The sequence below is a fragment of the Pleurodeles waltl genome, chromosome 2_2 (assembly GCF_031143425.1).
Source record: "Pleurodeles waltl isolate 20211129_DDA chromosome 2_2, aPleWal1.hap1.20221129, whole genome shotgun sequence".
Lineage (NCBI taxonomy): Eukaryota > Metazoa > Chordata > Amphibia > Caudata > Salamandridae > Pleurodeles > Pleurodeles waltl.
In genome coordinates this window covers 462,769,623-462,787,482 of record NC_090439.1, presented here as the reverse complement: position 1 = coordinate 462,787,482, position 17,860 = coordinate 462,769,623, and the positions used below count along the sequence as shown (strand labels likewise).

The following is a 17,860-nucleotide window of genomic DNA, read 5'->3' as shown; positions in this document are numbered from 1 at the left end:
GGCTATCAATCACACAGCCACAGACACATGACAGGCACGGTGATTGATTGACAAACTCTGGGCAGGGCACCCACGTCATTGCCTACATCATCACGGGGTGTGGCACCTGTCAAAAAGTTTGATGGAAGGTATCCCCTTATACTACTTATAATGATTGTTAATGAAGAGCCATCCTATTCTAGGGTGGTTCAATTTGGCAGTTCTAGATCATTAGCATTTACTTAAAGTCTAGCCTCATGCATAATGGTGTACACCATGAGTTGGACAATGCCATCCCTCTCCACAATTCTTTAAACAACTGTTTTGTAAACTTGCTGTGAAAATGGAAGTGTCCAAATAAATGGGGCTGAAGTGTAGCCACAGGCCTTGGTCAAATGGGCCCAACTGGAATCATCCCTTATCAGATACCTTTCGGGGACACAGGGCAGATAGGGGCTACTGCGCTCCAACGGAGTGGTTGAGGCAGTTTGCAATTGGAATATTGTGGTCTGTCTTACTAAAGCCTCTAAACTAGGCCTTTATATTCACTTCACTCAGGGTAGCAAGGGTGAGCAAAGGCTTCTCGGAAAGGTACAGTAGGGAGGACAAGATCTCAAAAAACTGTCATCTAACAGACTCAATAACATTTTGTCCTGCCAAGTGCTTCTCTTTTATGAAAAAAGTATTTTAATATTGCAACAGAACTAATTTGATGGGGACATAATAAAAGGAAATTACTTTTGAGCCACCACATCTCCTTCTCCAGATGCCCTCTTTCCATGCTAGAGTTGGGATCCCATTAATATAATTACCAAAACTCTACTAGTTTAGACATCGATGACGCACAGATAGTATTAAATACTCTCACAGGCAAACTATGCAACCCAGTTCACTGTATTTTACCCCTGCAGCAAATGTCTCAAGCGAACTTGGCAGACTCATCTGCTCTAGTCCAGGCTTCTCAACAACTAGCTTGTGAGCTTCTGGTAGCTCAACAACTACCTTTCAGTAGCTCTCCTGTGTGCAGTCCATCCTCCTAAATTAGATGCTTTTGCTTGTTTGAGTTAATATATGTATCCTAGTATTGAACAGCAATGACTGTCATGTATTATCCATGTAAAGGCATTCCAAATTGATAAGACCAATTTCACATTACTGTTGTTAACCCTACCTTCTGCAATGAGGGGATCACTGCTTGCAATCTTGCTTGGGGTTGCCACTAATGTAATTTTGTCAGATGTGGTCACTATTACAACGCCAATAATATTAGTAGCTTGGTATGATTTTCATTGGCCATAAGTAACTCTTATTACAGAAAAAGTTGAAGACTTCTGCTCTAACTTCTTGTTTCTGGAGAGGGCTAAGCCATGCATGTACATCCTAGTTGCTGTTGCAGCTGTGGTAGTGCAGCAGATGCAGTTTGCACTCCAACCACAGAGTGGTGACTCCTCTCCTGTGGGGGCTACAGAGGCAGCCTTTCCTCAGGACAGTGTTTGACAGATGCAATGAAGAGGCAGCTTTGTGCTGCAATCCTAGACTTTGGCAGCAATGGTCTTCCATACAAACAAGGATTCAGATTTGTCAGTTATGGCCTAGAAGCCATGTAGTCCTCTGTGGTGGGCATTTAGCAGTATCGAACTCTGGGCCAATCAAAGCTTCCCACTGCGCAGAGACGTAAATTCAATCTCTCCAATGTTAGAAGGATAGGTTTTTAGAACCCACAGAAGACTGCCAGGTAACACAGCGTAACTTGAATTTTAAGAGTCAATGTGGGTTTCACTGAAACCATGAACAGAGGCCAGGGAGGGCCAATTCACAGCATGGATCACTCCTGGCTCCAATCTGTAGGACAGTCAGATTTCTCTGGGTGCTACACATGCCAGGAAAATGAAGGGCTTCTCCTTCTAGACAGTCTCTCTTCCTGTAGGGCTTGGAATGCTCATTCCCCTTCTCAGCAGGCAGGGAAGCCTCCAGGCACTTCAAGCAGACCCTTGGCTCCAACAGCAGACTTCAGGTGATGTCCTCTTACCTCGGGAGACTGGCTTTCCGACAGAAACCAGACCTGGTTGAGCAACAACTCTTCAAGGAGTCTGTGGAGCACTCTCTTTCTCAATCAGTAGGAAAGAGGTACTGGAACAAAATGGTGTGGTTTAGAACCCACTTTTGTACACATTTTCTAGACTGGCTATGTATACGTTTTCAGAACTGGTTTGGGTCAGTTCACTTTGAAATGTAATTTTTCCAGCTGCTCCTCGGTCACGCTCATTGTGCAAAGTGATGGCTCTCACAGCATGTAGCAATAGGGCTGGCTCCAAGCAGAGGTATCCAAAACATGGGCACAATCAAGTGTGAGATCTCTGACCCTGGCTGTCATCAGCCTTCCTCAAGAACACATCAGATACAGACAAAAGGGAAGGCCCTGTCTAGAAATGTCCTCAACTTTAACCACAGAAATGGTTGTCCATCCTAACCCCTACCATCGGCCAAATGGCTGTCCTGAGGAAGAACGAATCAGCAGACTTTTGCTAACAGGGCTCCTATTACATTTCTCAAGGTAAGCCCTGTTCATCCTCCATCATTTAAGTGGCTGGGTCTTCACCCTCCAACCACAGGGAAGCAGGCAATACACTTCCACTGTCTGGGGAAGCTGTCCTCACTGTCCATCTCGTGCCATGCTAAACCTGGGACACCCAAACATTGACTCACACAACACACCCCTACCACCATTCCTGTGCTAACACACATTGTACATATACGACTCAATATATATGGAAGATGTAAGTGCAAGATTCTGGGTTTCACATACCAGAAAAATTTAACATGAGGAGCCTGTAGGTTTATCTCTCCTTGACACAGAAAAAGCCTAATCTGACTACTGATTAAAAAAAAATATTGTATGTTCTCTCCATTGCTTTAAGGTGACAGACCCAGGCTGGTACAGCAGTCCAAATCACCTTATGAGGGCAAACTTTGTGACCCTTCCAAGTCGCAGAACAATTTTGGAACTTCACATTACCATGGAAAGACGTAGGCCTTTACGCACACTCTAGATTAGCATGATGCGGAGGTCAAAATAATGGTCAGGATACCAGTTTCTCATGCAGCCGAGCACCCAAGTCAGGAATACACGCTCCTTAACCATGCCAGGGACATTTCCGTCTCTACACCTCGGAAAATAATCGCAGTAGTGTCTCAAGAGTATGTGCAGCTACCTCAGTGACAGGCCCTAGTGTAAAGTTCAAAAACAACAAATCAGTATAAGTGAAAGTTCCCGCAATGATTTTGTTGGCACAGACTGACTGATTTTTCTGAGGTATGTGAACGGTTTTTGCGACCAAAAAAAAAAAAAAAAAAACATTGGTACTTCAGAAAACGAAGAAATATATGTTCATCTGAAAAAAGTAGCAACGCCTATTACTAGCAAACGACAATCTTTACATACTGAAAAAGCGAGAAGACATTTCTGACCGATTTCACCAGCTTACCAGGCACTGTGAGCCACCTTGATATTTAGTTTCAGCATTACACGTATGTATATGGTATGTTGGATTACTGCAGTATTCCATATGGTGTGTTGGATTAATGCAGTGACTGTCACTGCATATGTCTACCACATAAACAGGGACATGTACCTCTATATTAATGACTGTTCGGGTTTCTAGGGTGAAATCATAAGCCTGGAACTAGTGTAATACAAAAGCCAGTTTACTTAACCGCAGACAGATATACGTAAGTGCAAACAGACTGCTCATGGGTTTACGCTCTAAGCAGTCAATGCAGACTCTGTAATGCATCCAGCGTTGAGAGATTGTCAACAGGTTACAACAGTGACGCGAGTTTACAGGCTTTCAGACAATGAATAATTTCAAAAGATGTAGAGTACCTTCCACCAAGAGGCTACAAATATCACATACACCCTTGGATAGTATATGCAACACTTTCAAACCTAAGTTAATGCAAAATGTGGCTTGAAGATCAGTCTGTTGGTCACATCAGGACTGATATCAGACTCTGCTTACAAGATAGCTCAAAGTCTTTGCCATAGCCACTGCTCTAGGACCCATGGATTTTCAGAAAACTGCCCGTAGTACATTTACTGTGTTGTTGATGCACCAATGAGTTGACTTGCTGATGTGTTTTAAATAAAAATGCTAAATTTCTCCTACAGTTATATGTCTTGGAAACCCAGTTTTTAATGTGTTGCATCACCCCGAACAGAAAACGGATTGTATGTAGAGTCTTTTCTAATTTTAAGGATTATTCCATAATAAGAATGGAAGTATATAGGGGAGAAAGGTTAATGCATATATCTAAGCACATGGTTTTTGATTGATAATGACCGGTATTGCTGTTTCTGCTACTGAGAGTTACACAATCGGGAGGATTGGATATGACAGGAAGTTTGACAGAGGCACCTTGACAGTATGTAACTGCCTGGTGTATACAGCTGCGATCGGGGGGCCAGGAAACACTTTCTAAAGGCCTCGTAAGAAAGGGGAGACTCTCCCCTTTCTTACGAGGCCTTCTGAAACTGTTTCCTGGCCCCCGATCGCAGCACAGCTGCGATTGGGGGCCAGGAAACACCACTAGACGCCAGGGATTTCACTTTGGGGGTGCGCCCCCTCGGAAAACGGGCCGCCCCCCCCCCCCGGGCATATTTATTATTTAAAAAAAAAAGGTAGGTGCCCCCTGGGGGGGGGGGAGGGGCAATTGCGCCCCCCCCCCCCCAAGGGGATTTTTTTTTTGCCAAAAAGAAAAAAAAATGACAGGGGGTCGCCCGTAGGCAGGGTGACCCCCTGTGGGGGGAATATTTTTTTTTAAAGATGTTGTAGGGTTTCCCTGGGGGACATTTTGGCCCCCAAGGAAACCATACAACAACTAAAAAAAATAGATGTATATATAGATCTATATATATATATATATATATATATATATATGTAGATAGATATATCTATGTACATTGATATATATCTATAGATATATCTATGTAGATAGATAGATAGATAGATAGATAGATAGATAGATAGATAGATAGATAGATAGATAGATAGATATATATATATAGAGGTAGATCTATATATATCAATCAAAGATTTATAAAGCACGCTACTCACCCGTGAGGGTCTCAAGGCACTGGAGGGGGGGACGGGGGGAGGGAAAGGGGCTGGGAGGTTCACTGTTCGAAAAGCCAGGTTTTGAGGCCCTTCCTGAAAAGAAGTAGGTTTTGGGTCTTGTGAAGGTGGGTTGTGAGGGCGTGCCAGGTTTTGGGTGCAAGGTAGGAGAAGGATCTGCCCCTGGTGGTGGTGTGTTTGACGCGGGGGACAGAGGCGAGAGAGAGGTCAGCTGAGCGGACGTTTCGTGTGGGGGTGTGGAAGGTGACTCTTGTTGAGGTAGGCAGGGCCTGTGTTGTGGAGTGATTTGTGTGCGAGGATGAGGATCTTGGAGGTGATCCTTTTGTCAGTGGGGAGCCAGTGGAGGGATTTGAGGTGTGGAGAGATGTGTTCGTGTCGGGGGAGGTCGAGGATGAGTCGTGCTGCTGAGTTCTGGATGCGCGTAGTTTGCGCTTGAGTTTTAGAGTGGTGCCGGCGTAGAGGGCGTTTCCGTAATCAAGCCTGCTGCTAATGAGTGCGTGAGTGACAGTTTTTCTGGTCTCTGTGGGGATCCATTTGAATGTTTTTCAGTATACGGAGTGTGTTGAAGCATGAGGAGATGAGACCGTTGATTTGTTGGGTCATCGAGAGGGAGGAGTCTAGGATGATGCTGAGGTTGCGTGGGTGGTTGGCGGGGGTGGGTGCAGGGCCTAGCGTGGTGGGCCACCATGAGGGGTCCCAGGTGTTTTTGTGGGGGCCAAAGAGGATTATTTCGGTTTTGCTTGAGTTGAGTTTCAGGTGGTTGACTGTCATATATATATCACTTTTGTCAATATGTGTGTGGTTTCCCTGGGGGGAAAAGGGTCCGACTTGTCTAGTGGCAGTTTTAGTGCCATAAAGAAGCACAGAAGGTTTATATGCCTACTGCAAAGAGCAAATCTGTATTTTATGTAAATAGCTGAGTACATTAGTAAAGTCAGCCATTACCTGCGCTATAATACCAATGAAATGTATGTGTGGGTGGAGGGCGGCTATGGAGAGATGAAGGGCACTTTTGCTGGGTGGTAATGAGGGAATCCGAGGAGGAGGGAGTGGGAGCACCAATAATGATTGTTGGACTGGGCGCAGGAGGTGCTAAAGACTGTGACGAATGGTATGTGACAAGGTGTTTTTTGAGTGTCTTGAAAGTACGTGCTAATTGAGGGAAGAAGCGCAGGTAAGGTGGCCTCTACTGTTGCACATATCTCACACACACCATCGATTTTGTGACTGTCTACGTAGGCTAGTGTTTTAGAGCAACAGTTTAGCCAATAGCAGAGATGGCATCTTGATGGATGACTGCTGCCTGCACTCGGGTTATAGAGGACCGCTCTGACATAGGATCAGAGACTGAGACATCATCTGAGGGATAGGACAATGGCGCAGACTCTGGGAGTGATTTGTCAGTCAGAGGAGTCCCATTCGATAACTCCTCTTCCAGTACATTATGAGGGAGGTGATGAGGACAGTCCTGCTGTCCCTTCGCAAGCTGTTCGTGCAACTGGGTAATAGTGGGTTAGGCCAACCCAGAGAGCAGGTGAATGCGGCGGCAAGGAGAGAGAAAGAGAGAGAAAGAGAGAGAAAGAGAGAGAAAGAGAGAGAGAGAGAGCTCTCTTGGGAGCTCCCCAATTTAGTTCAGCCCCAAATTCCACCACCCAAATCATATTGTGGAGACATCAAAATTATCTATGGCAAAACAAACTGGTTTTGTAAGGCAGGCACCTGTGTTTTTGGTCCTGGATTCGGCGGCCATATAGAGAAACACACTAAACCCAAACATTTCTGGAAACTAGACATTCGGGGGAGTCCACAGAGGTGTGACTTGTGTGGATTCCCCAAAGTTTTCTTACCCAGAATACCCTGCAAAGCTGAAATGTTGGAAAAAAACCTCAAGTTTTCTTGCATTTCTGTCACACAAACTACAGGAATATGCTGGGATCCACAACATTCCTACCACCCAGTGACTCCTCACTTGTCCTGATAAAAACACTACCCCACTTGAGTGCCTACACCTATTGCCTGTGTCAGGAATGGATCACCCCAGGGTCAACAGCTGCCTCACGTAAGGACTAACATTGACCGTTGTGTGATCTATTCCTGTCGCAGGCACCAGGCCTAACCACACAAGTGAGGTATCATATTTATCGGGAGACTTGGGGGAACGCTGGGTGGAAGGAAATTTGTGGCTCCTCTCAGATTCCAGAACTTTCTGTCACGAAATGTGAGGAAAACATGTTATTTTACCCACATTTTGAGGTTTGCAAAGGATTCTGGGTAACAGAACCTGGTCAGAGCCCCACAAGTCACCTCATCTTGGATTCCCCTGGGTTTCTAGTTTTCAAAAATGGGCTGGTTTGCTAGGTTTCCCCAGGTGCCGGCTGAGCTACAGGCCAAAATCCACAGGTAGGCACTGTTTTCTATGAAAAAATGTGATGTGTCCACGTTGTGTTTTGGGGCATTTCCTGTCACGGGCGCCAGGCCTACCCACACAAGTGAGGTATCATTTTTATCAGGAGACTTGGGGGAACGCTGCGTGGAAGGAAATTTGTGGCTCCTCTCAGATTCCAGAACTTTCTGTCATAGAAATGTGAGGAACATGTGTTTTTTTAGCCAAATTTTGAGGTTTGCAAAGGATTCTGGGTAACAGAACCTGGTCAGAGCCCCACAAGTCACCTCATCTTGGATTCCCCTAGGTCTCTAGTTTTCAAAAATGTGCTGGTTTGCTAGGTTTCCCCAGGTGCCGGCTGAGCTAGAGGCCAAAATCCACAGGTAGGCACTGTTTTCTATGAAAAAATGTGATGTGTCCACGTTGTGTTTTGGGGCATTTCCTGTCACGGGCGCCAGTCCTACCCACACAAGTGAGGTATAATTTTTATCAGGAGACTTGGGGGAACGCTGCGTGGAAGGAAATTTGTGGCTCCTCTCAGATTCCAGAACTTTCTGTCATAGAAATGTGAGGAACATGTGTTTTTTTAGCCAAATTTTGAGGTTTGCAAAGGATTCTGGGTAACAGAACCTGGTCAGAGCCCCACAAGTCACCCCATCTTGGATTCCCCTAGGTCTCTAGTTTTCAAAAATGCACAGGTTTGGTAGGTTTCCCTATGTGCCGGCTGAGCTAGAGGCCAAAATCTACAGGTAGGCACTTTGCAAAAAACAGCTCTGTATTTTGTCAAACAATGGGATGTGTCCACGTTGTGTTTTGGGGTATTTCCTGTGGCGGGCGCTAGGCCTACCCACACAAGTGAGGTATCATTTTTATCGGGAGACTTGGGGGAACGCTGGGTGGATGGAAATTTGTGGCTCCTCTCAGATTCCAGAACTTTCTGTCACCGAAATGTGAGGAAAACCTGTTTTTTTAGCCACTTTTTGAGGTTTGCAAAGGATTCTGGGTAACAGAACCTGGTGAGAGCCCCATGAGTCACCCCATCTTGGATTCCCCTAGGTCTCTAGTTTTCAAAAATGCACAGGTTTGGTAGGTTTCCCTATGTGCCGGCTGAGCTAGAGGCCAAAATCTACAGGTAGGCACTTTGCAAAAAACAGCTCTGTATTTTGTCAAAAAATGGGATGTGTTCACGTTGTGTTTTGGGGCATTTCCTGTCGCGGGCGCTAGGCCTACCCACACAAGTGAGGTATCATTTTTATCGGGAGACTTGGGGGAACATAGAATAGCAAAACAAGTGTTATTGCCCCTTATCTTTCTCTACATTTTTTCCTTCCAAATATAAGAGAGTGTGTAAAAAAGACGTCTATTTGAGAAATGCCCTGCAATTCACATGCTAGTATGGGCACCTCGGAATTCAGAGATGTGCAAATAACCACTGCTCCTCAAAACCGTATCTTGATCCCATTTTGGAAATGCAAAGGTTTTCTTGATACCTCTTTTTCACTCTTCATATTTCAGCAAATGAATTGCTGTATACCCAGTATAGAATGAAAACCAACTGCAGGGTGCAGCTCATTTATTGGCTCTGGGTACCTAGGGTTCTTGATGAACCTACAAGCCCTTTATATCCCCGCAACCACAAGAGTCCAGCAGACAAAACGGTATATTGCTTTCAGAAATCTGACATCGCAGGAAAAAGTTACAGAGTAAAACAAAGAAAAATGGCTGTTGTTTTCAGCTCAATTTCAATATTTTTTTATTTCAGCTGTTATTTTCTGTAGGAAAACCTTGTAGGATCTACACAAATGACCCCTTGCTGAATTCAGAATTTTGTCTACTTTTCAGAAATGTTTAGCTGTCCGGGATCCAGCATTGGTTTCACACCCATTCCTGTCACTAACTGGAAGGAGGTTGAAAGCACCAAAAATAGTAAAAATGGGGTATGTCCCAGTAAAATGCCAAATTTGTGTTGGAAAATGTGGTTTTCTGATTCAAGTCTGCCCGTTCCTGAAAGGTGGGAAGATAGTGATTTCAGCACCAGAAACCCTTTGTTGATGGCATTTTCAGGGAAAAAACAACAAGCCTTCTTCGGCAGCCCTTTTTTCCCATTTTTTGGGAAAAAAACAAATTTTCACTGTATTTTGGCTATTTTCTTGGTCTCCTCCAGGGGAAACCACAAACTCTGGGTACCATTAGAATCCCTAGGATGTTGGAAAAAAAGGACGCAAATTTGGCGTGGTTAGCTTATGTGGACAAAACGTTATGAAGCCCTAAGCGCGAACTACCCCAAATAGCCAAAAAAAGGGCTCAGCACTGGGGGGGAAAAGGCCCAGCAGCTAAGGGGTTAATGCTGGAGTGCAGGTTGGGAGAAATGCATACAGTAGAAAAAATATCATACTGCTTAGCTAAAATGCATATCACCAAGTTTCAAAGAGCAATGAATGAATACAAGTTTGAGTGGTGCACACATTCTCTACAATTTGTTACACTGTAGTGGACGGGTGAAAGATTGGTGTCTTGACAACTAACATGTACTGTTGTGTAAGCCTAGGCATTTTGGTGGCAAGCGTTTGGATTTCTTGCATGTTTATAGCAATTCCCACCACACAACCGTAATCAGAAGGACAGCAGAATGCTTTGTGGGTTTACATGGAAACAGTGCATAGTAGGCCTTGTAATCATGATGGTAAAAATAGTAGAACCTAGGCACCCAAAGGAGGCTCACACGTCTTCTGCTCCGTATACACAAACAGCCAAAAGCCCCACCTCTGATTTCAAAAGTGGGTAACTTCTCTTTCAAGTGGTATCATGTAGGGTAATTGCTAAAATCCTAAAATGGGTACTTATTGTGAAAGCCAGTAGGGATAATGATGTCAAAATTAGGTGGAGTTCTAATGTTTGTCACACACCTTTCACAATCTTGCTATGCATTTTCAATTCAGCTCCTATGCTGGATACCATCTGCAGTGATCTTTGAACAATTTGCAATGATAACTCGCCATGCTGTGTGTACAGGTGGTAAAACTGTATGTGAATGAAGTAATTTGCCTTCATGAAATAGCCATCACCTGAGGATCAGATCCAACAGGACCGATTCAGGTGGATCATGCATACATCTAATATAAGATTCTGGTGCAGCCTTTACTTGGCACCCATGGATTGCACTGCAGAATAAGAAACAGAACTTTCTGAGGACAAACCTAGTGGAGATTCCCCGACAGCACTAGTGTGGGCAGAAGGGCTTGTGCACCAAACACTGGTCTTACTGTTTACATTTTGTGATATTTTAGGTTTGCTCTCATGACCAAATACCTGTGACACTAGAGAAAAAAATCCTCTATATTCCAGTTCCCTTTTCTTGACTGGACAGTTCCAAAAAATGGCAACGGTATCGCCTGTAAAACTTGGAATTTGTATCTTGCCTAGACATGGCAACCACTGGACACAGCAATAATGAGACAAAGACCTATAAACCACATATGTTTGCAGGACAGATGCCTCCCTATTCCACACACCATTCTGGGGGGCTATCAGTAAGTTGCCCATCTCACTTACGTACTCACCAATATTACAACTATCTCAAGTTCTTTACAATCATGCTATTTCATGCCACCTTATATCTAGCTTTTCCTTTATTCCCCCTAACATGTTCTGATAGATCAAAAGCCTTACCACCCACAATATGTCAAAAAGCATAGAAAATAGTTAAAATGGAAGCATCAGGGACAACACTGCTGTATAAGATACTCTGTTCTCCAAGCAGGCATCTTCAATTATCTCAAATAGATGGTGTAAACACAAAGCGGTTTCCTATAGTACCTTATCATTAGAATGTTACCAAAACTTTGATACTCCATTGATCGGGAGAAAAATATTTATAAATATCACCGAAAGCGGTGCAAGTATCCACTGTACCTTCATGACATCTTTATATGAGTGTTTGAAGGGTGCTTCCCCCTTTCCACCCTCTTCCTCCTCTTCCTCATCCAGAGCATCGTAGCCTTCATCGTTGCTCCCATCAGGCTGCTCGGTGTTGGTCATGTGATCAATCAGCTGCTCCAAGGGCGGACTGAGATTCCGCTCCTCGTTCTCCTTCAAGCCATAGTCGAGCGCTTTGTAAATGATCATTCCAAGCGACTCAATAACCTGGAGGAGATAAAAACAAATATGAATTTTCTTAAGGCCCAGAAAGAAGAAATCTGCATGCTGAATATTTCGACTTGTATATGAATTTACAGTGAACCTCAGACCAAATAGAGGAAGATGGCAAGACAACTGCGTTATGCCAATGAACACTGATGTAAACCAACGATTCCTAAAACAAAAACTGGTTTTAGACCGATTTTGGCACCGAAGATGCAAGCTGTGGGCTTACTACAGAAGGCTACATGCTAGAACTGTCCCTACTGGGAAAAGTAGGCCTACATCTAAGAATTCAAGGACACTGGATACCACAAACAAAAACACCAGTCGTGTATGCATAGGTCGATGTAAAAAAAAGAGATGTGGCTACTTATAGCTACTCATTGCCTTGGGAAGGGACAGAAATTTCTGTGACTATTTAAATGGAAAAACAACCACAACCCATTCTTAAAAAACTGACTGGTGAAAAACGTTTGAATCGACAACACAAAGAACACATCATAACTTTACATGAAAAAGGGAAACATAGTGCAAATTCATGGTAGACTGGGTATTTCATGCATGCCACCACTTGAGCAACGACTGCACAAATTAAAAGTGCCACTTACCACAGACTAAACACATTCTATGTCCTTTCACTTCCCCCCAGCACTGACACTAACAATCTACGTAAGTATAGGTTTGCTATATAAAGGAACTACATATGGAAATGGCGAGTACTGTGTTAAGATATTTTACATTTTCCCACACAAAGAATAGTTATAAATTAAGTAATGCCATAAACATCTTGCAATTGTCCTTAGTGACACCACAATTAATGCAATGCAGTTTATGAAGTTTTTTCCTCATAATTTGTTTTGCACTTGCCACATAATCCATCACCAGCCGCATGATTTGCGGATTTTTTAAAAATAAATAAAAATTGTTTGCAGCTCAAACTCATCAAAAGGCACCAATAACAGTACGCTGGTAGGGCCCACAGCCAGACACTGCTAAAGTAAACTGGCCACCATTCGACTGTTGATTGCTGTATTCAGGAACTAAAGCAGAGAGCTTTTGGCACAGGTGTTTTCATAACACCACTTAATTGACTGGCTGGGGGGAGGCTTTTGTCTGCCGCAGAAAAGAAAAAAGGTACGCATTTAAATGTCATTCACACAGGGTGGAAAAGCTAGTTCCTTCTTTCTCGAGAAAATGTTTCGCTCGCCGTTCATTCAAATTCATGCTAGCATCTCACACACTCTTGCAGAACTAGTTATGTCAAGGGTGCCGTCAGAGTTTAGAAGAATCCTCAACAATCTGCACCTCTTTTTAAGGTCCAATATTTTGAATCCTCGGGTACCTCCTACTAAGACTTCTAATAAACAATATAGTTATGTACCTTAATAGAAAGAGGAGCTTCCATACTCGGGATAAAACAGAAGACACGTTTTAAAGCACATCTGAGATATGGGAAGAAAAGATGTGTGGCATTTTTCATTTGACAAGAATTGTGTTGAGGGAAGGTTTTCTACAGAGTGCAAAGTACATTTGGAAGTCGAAAGGACACATTTGCCTGCAATGGCACAATAGGTTATATTTCTTTTTTTTCGTAATAATTCAGTTAATTTTTGCTGTATAATGTGGTCCTCCAGGGCCGCAAAATTTCAATTACCATACAACTTTGCCATTCAAATGTATATATACCGAAAACGTCTATGGTTACAAGTATCACAGTCTAGCTACAAAAACAAGTATGTTCTACCCTGCATGTAAATCCCCTGTATACTCTTTAAGCAGTGACTTATAAGTAATGGAATGAGGGTCACTGTTCAAAGTTCTGCTCTGAAACTGGCTGCCCAGGCAAGTAAATGTGGGCGGACCAAGTACCAATGCTGAATAGACTTATATACACATCAGGCCTCTTTAATCCACTACCACAAACTCCCTGAATCTGTCCCACTCTTGCCAGTTCCTGCTTTCTCCCTTTGTGAGGGGTTTCCATCTTTCTCTTCCTCTGCCTCGCAGGTTGTTTTTAGGGTCGAGCTCGCGTATGCGTTTCGCTAGCGAGACGCTTTAGGGATTAATAAGGGCCCCGAGCCCCGTCCACATGACGTCAGTGTCTTTCATTGGCTCGTGGGCTTGCCTGTTAGAATATGCTTGATTTCGTTAGTGGAAGGCACGCATGCGTCATGCCTTTTCCGGTGGTTAGCCCTCCTCGAGCGCATCAACCAAGTACAGAAAACATGCGAGGCTCGCTGTTTTCCATTTGGTTTGTGGACTACTTTTTCTCTATTTTCGCGACGCAATCTCACTTGGCAGAAGTCGAACGCTTTGCATAATATCGACCCTGTTACACAGTTAATTGCACTTTTTCCGGTTACGTACATGGTTTATGTCACAAGAAAAGTCTGGTTAGGAGTTTACAACACGAGACCCGTTGCATTGCAAATGCTTGTTCTCTCTTGATCCCAGTTGCAGAAAAAGAAGTCCTTTACGTGTAACCAATCGCCATTTCCTTTTTGCACACACCCGCCTCGGCCAATGCTCCACTGATTTGCAGCAATCTTCATACCATAATATGTGTGGTGTGGTGTGTGTGTGTGTGTGTGTGTGTGTGTGTGTGTGTTACACGAAAAGACAATCCAAGCCCCACCTCAAAAATACGGAAAAAGAAAACTATGACGGACTTCGTTTCCTCAATCGGATATTCGACAATCTGAAAGTTTGCTTAAATATATGTTAAACCCCAAAATAATGCAATGGACCGAACTTCATAGCAAATGCTCAGCAAAATTAATTACTTTAAAAAAAAATATATATATATATAACGTACTTTGTAAGGCACGTGGTTGCACAGATTTGGGTGAAGACGTTCAGAATAAACAGTAAACAAAGAGGCACCCTACTGTGAAGGCTAACGAAGACTTATTTTAGGACCTTTTGTAGTACGTGCCTCTCCCTCAAATGCTCTACATTTGCAATGAGACATCCTGACAAACTATAATTTAACTCCACGGAATGGTGCATCTGAATATGGCGTGCCTTCCATTGCCTAAAGGCGTGTTCGTAGAGAGAACCTCGCCCTCACGTCGGCCTGCCAAGAGTTGTACTTCCTGTCAGTTTACAACTAAAGCTCAGATATACCTAACCAAGGCGCTAATGACAAAAAAAACTTGTAAAGTAGTACAAACTATTGGTACTTGTCATTGGAATTACAGACTTATGCTTTTGATATTACAGATGAAGGGGTTGGACATAGAAATGCATAACCCGCGTGGTGGCCTCGTCATCTGTATCTGCAGTGGATTCTGCATGACCGCTCATAAGGTTACCAACTAATCCTAGGGCCGGAGTCACAACAAGTACTCACACATCTACACCTGCCCACAGACTTGAACGCATCGGTGTAGATTTAGGAATTCTGGAAATTCACATATATTCTGGGGGTAAACTTAAAACGATGAACCAATGTCAGCTTTCCAAGCCTATTGGAAAATTAAGTGACAGCAGCTTTTTTCACCAAATGAAGTCCTATTGGCTGTACACCTCCATAATGAGGAAAGGTAGCCCACTGTACAAGTGCTTTTTTCATTTTTATGTTTTTCTCCAGATAAAATTCATTCTGTCCCATGGGAAAATATTTTTCCCGGAGGAGAAACCGTCTGCCAAGTCTGGAGCTGGTTTGTCCCCCTTCTGAGCTTGGAAGGGCAATTAAACAAACCTTTTGCTCAAGGGAATCGCCAAATATTTCCAGTGATGGAAACTGTCAGAGAGACGTTAGTTAATGTAAATATGTGGGTGATCATAAACTCTCAATGTCACCCACCTTGCTCCCCTCACTCCACACCCCTTGAGTGAGGTTCACCTCTGCAAAATTGTACAAAGAGGTATAACTACGAAGTGGTAAAAAAATGTAAGCGTGCCAGGTATTCTTAGTGGATTCATGATAGCTACACACGGAGCCATTTTCAGTCATAAACATTGGCTTATGGCCGCAAATGGATGTAATCAGACTCCTAATTTTCCAATGCTTTTCCAGACTATCACTTTCACAGCAGAACAAAAGTGGTGAAAATAAATATAGATATAAGATTGGGCGAATCAATTCGCTGGGAAAACTTTTTCCAGCATCCTGGACATCCAATGCACCATCGAGACCTCCAGGTCTACAGCAGAGAGAGCCTGAATTTGTACTACGACTGGAAGCTCTACAGGAACCGAAGATCCAGGATCAATCTCAGCCATTCATCCTTTGTGGGTACCACAAAGAACTCAGAGTGGCACACCTAACCAAAGGATGAAAAGTTCCCATGTCTACTCTATCCACTTTTACAGCACATCGGAAAGGAAACCAAAGATGGCACAGGGCGTTTGCCCTTGAAGGGAGCTGAGCTTCTGTGCCAGGCAGGGGTGTGTTTAGGGAAGTGAGCAGCCAACCCCCCCCCCCCCCCGCCACACACACCCTCAAGCTACACTAAACTGGATCTGTGTTTGAAAATAGAGGTTGAATAATGTTTTTTAGCTGGTCCCAAACATGAGACTTAATGTTTTAATCTTACTCTAGTTTTCTCACTGGACAGCTAGAGCCATTCACAGTGTAAATAACTTTTGGGGCTTGTCACTGCAGAGACTAGTAAAGTTGTATTTTTACATGACCACTTAAAAAAAACCTTGAAGGCCTACTTAGTGGAACTTTTTAATATTTAAAAAGAAGGTTTTACCCCTGTCACAAGGTTTACGTTGACAGGTCAGGCTGCCGGTTTACACTGCAGCACTCAGGTTACATTGATATACTGGAAGCTATGTTTTCCTTGTCACAATAGTGGATGGCACACTAAGGGCCAGATGTAGCAAATGCCGATTTTGCGAATCGGAAATTGCGAGTCTGTCCGACTCGCAATTTCTGATTCGCAAAATCGGATGCAGAACGGTGTCTCAGACACTGTCTGCGACTCGCTATGGGGTCGCAAAGACCCACCTCATCAATATTAATGAGGTGGGTCACATTTTGCGACCCCATAGCGAGTCCTTGCACTCACAGGGATGGTGGCCTGCGGAAGTCAGCAGACCTCCATGACTGTGACTGCTTTTTCAATAAAGCAGTTTTTTTTTTTCATTTTGCAGCCCGTTTTCCTTAAAGGAAAATGAGTTGCAAAATGAACAAAATTACAAAACCATTTGGTTTCGGTTTTTCAGAGTAGGCAGTGGTCCATTGGACCACAGCCTGCTCTGAAAAAACCTTTATGCCCACATTCACAAAGGGGAAGGGGTCCCATGGGGACCCCTTCCCTTTTGCGAATGAGTAACCACCAGTGTGACACTGGTGGTAACTGAGAGTTGCTTTGCGACCGCATTCGCGGTCACAAAGCAATTCTGAACTGCGATGCGAGTCGCAAATAGGAAGGGAACACCCCTTCCTATTTACGAGTCGCATTCACAAATTGCGAGTCAGCACCGACTCGCAATTTGTGAATGAGCATCGCGATTTTCGCAGTTTAAACCATGCAAACGGCGTCCTACATCTGGCCCTAAGTGCTGTAGCCTACAGGTAACTTTCCATGTCATCAATATAGTTTCTACATCATGTATAATAGCCTTATGGGAGAGTTAGATATACCAATCAGGGATGGGCCCAGTTTTACTTGTTTTAGGAGTCAGAGCACACACACTCGCCACTGGATAGCAGCACCCCAGAGTACAGAGTCTAAAAACCAGCAATAAAAAAAAAAAATCAGCATAAATGGAAGTGACCACACAAAAAGAGGCATTTTCTCACAGAGGCCATAGATTATCCATGGGGGCCGAAGGCATTACAGGGGGATTCAGTATCACCCAAAAAAACTGCAGCATCATCTCCTTGAAGGCTTCAATCTGTTGCATAGTTGACTATTCGGTACATCAGATCCTGTTGAGGTAGTGAGACTAGTCGAATAATGGCAACACAGTTGGATCACAGACTGCGCTACCATTACCTGGAGTATGAGCAGTAGGGAGGATACTCCCATTTGGATTTCTAGTGCTTACAAGAAGACTTGCCTTTCAAATTCAATGCCGAGTAAGTCCAAAAGTAGTGTCCTGGACCTAACGTTATTAGGGAGGGGACCTGGGACTTCGCCCATGAGGAACCTTGCTTCTTATGTTTGCAATTTACATTTTTTCTTCATGCTTCCTGGTTGCATTAGGGTGCATCAGGAAACACCTGTTGCAGGACTGAGTCATGCTTTGCACCTACGCACCAAAGGCA

The 17,860-nt window shown here is 43.7% G+C and overlaps 1 protein-coding gene across 3 annotated transcripts in view; it reads right to left on the bottom strand.

Annotated features, from left to right (window-relative positions):
• SPIRE1 (spire type actin nucleation factor 1) overlaps positions 1–17,860 on the bottom strand; it is a 430,877-nt gene that overhangs the window by 281,690 nt on the left and 131,327 nt on the right. For all 3 annotated transcript variants that reach the window (XM_069219936.1, XM_069219937.1, XM_069219938.1), the window contains exon 3: positions 11,407–11,637. In XM_069219936.1, the coding sequence (XP_069076037.1) occupies positions 11,407–11,637 (231 nt within the window). The remainder of the gene's footprint in view (positions 1–11,406; positions 11,638–17,860) is intronic.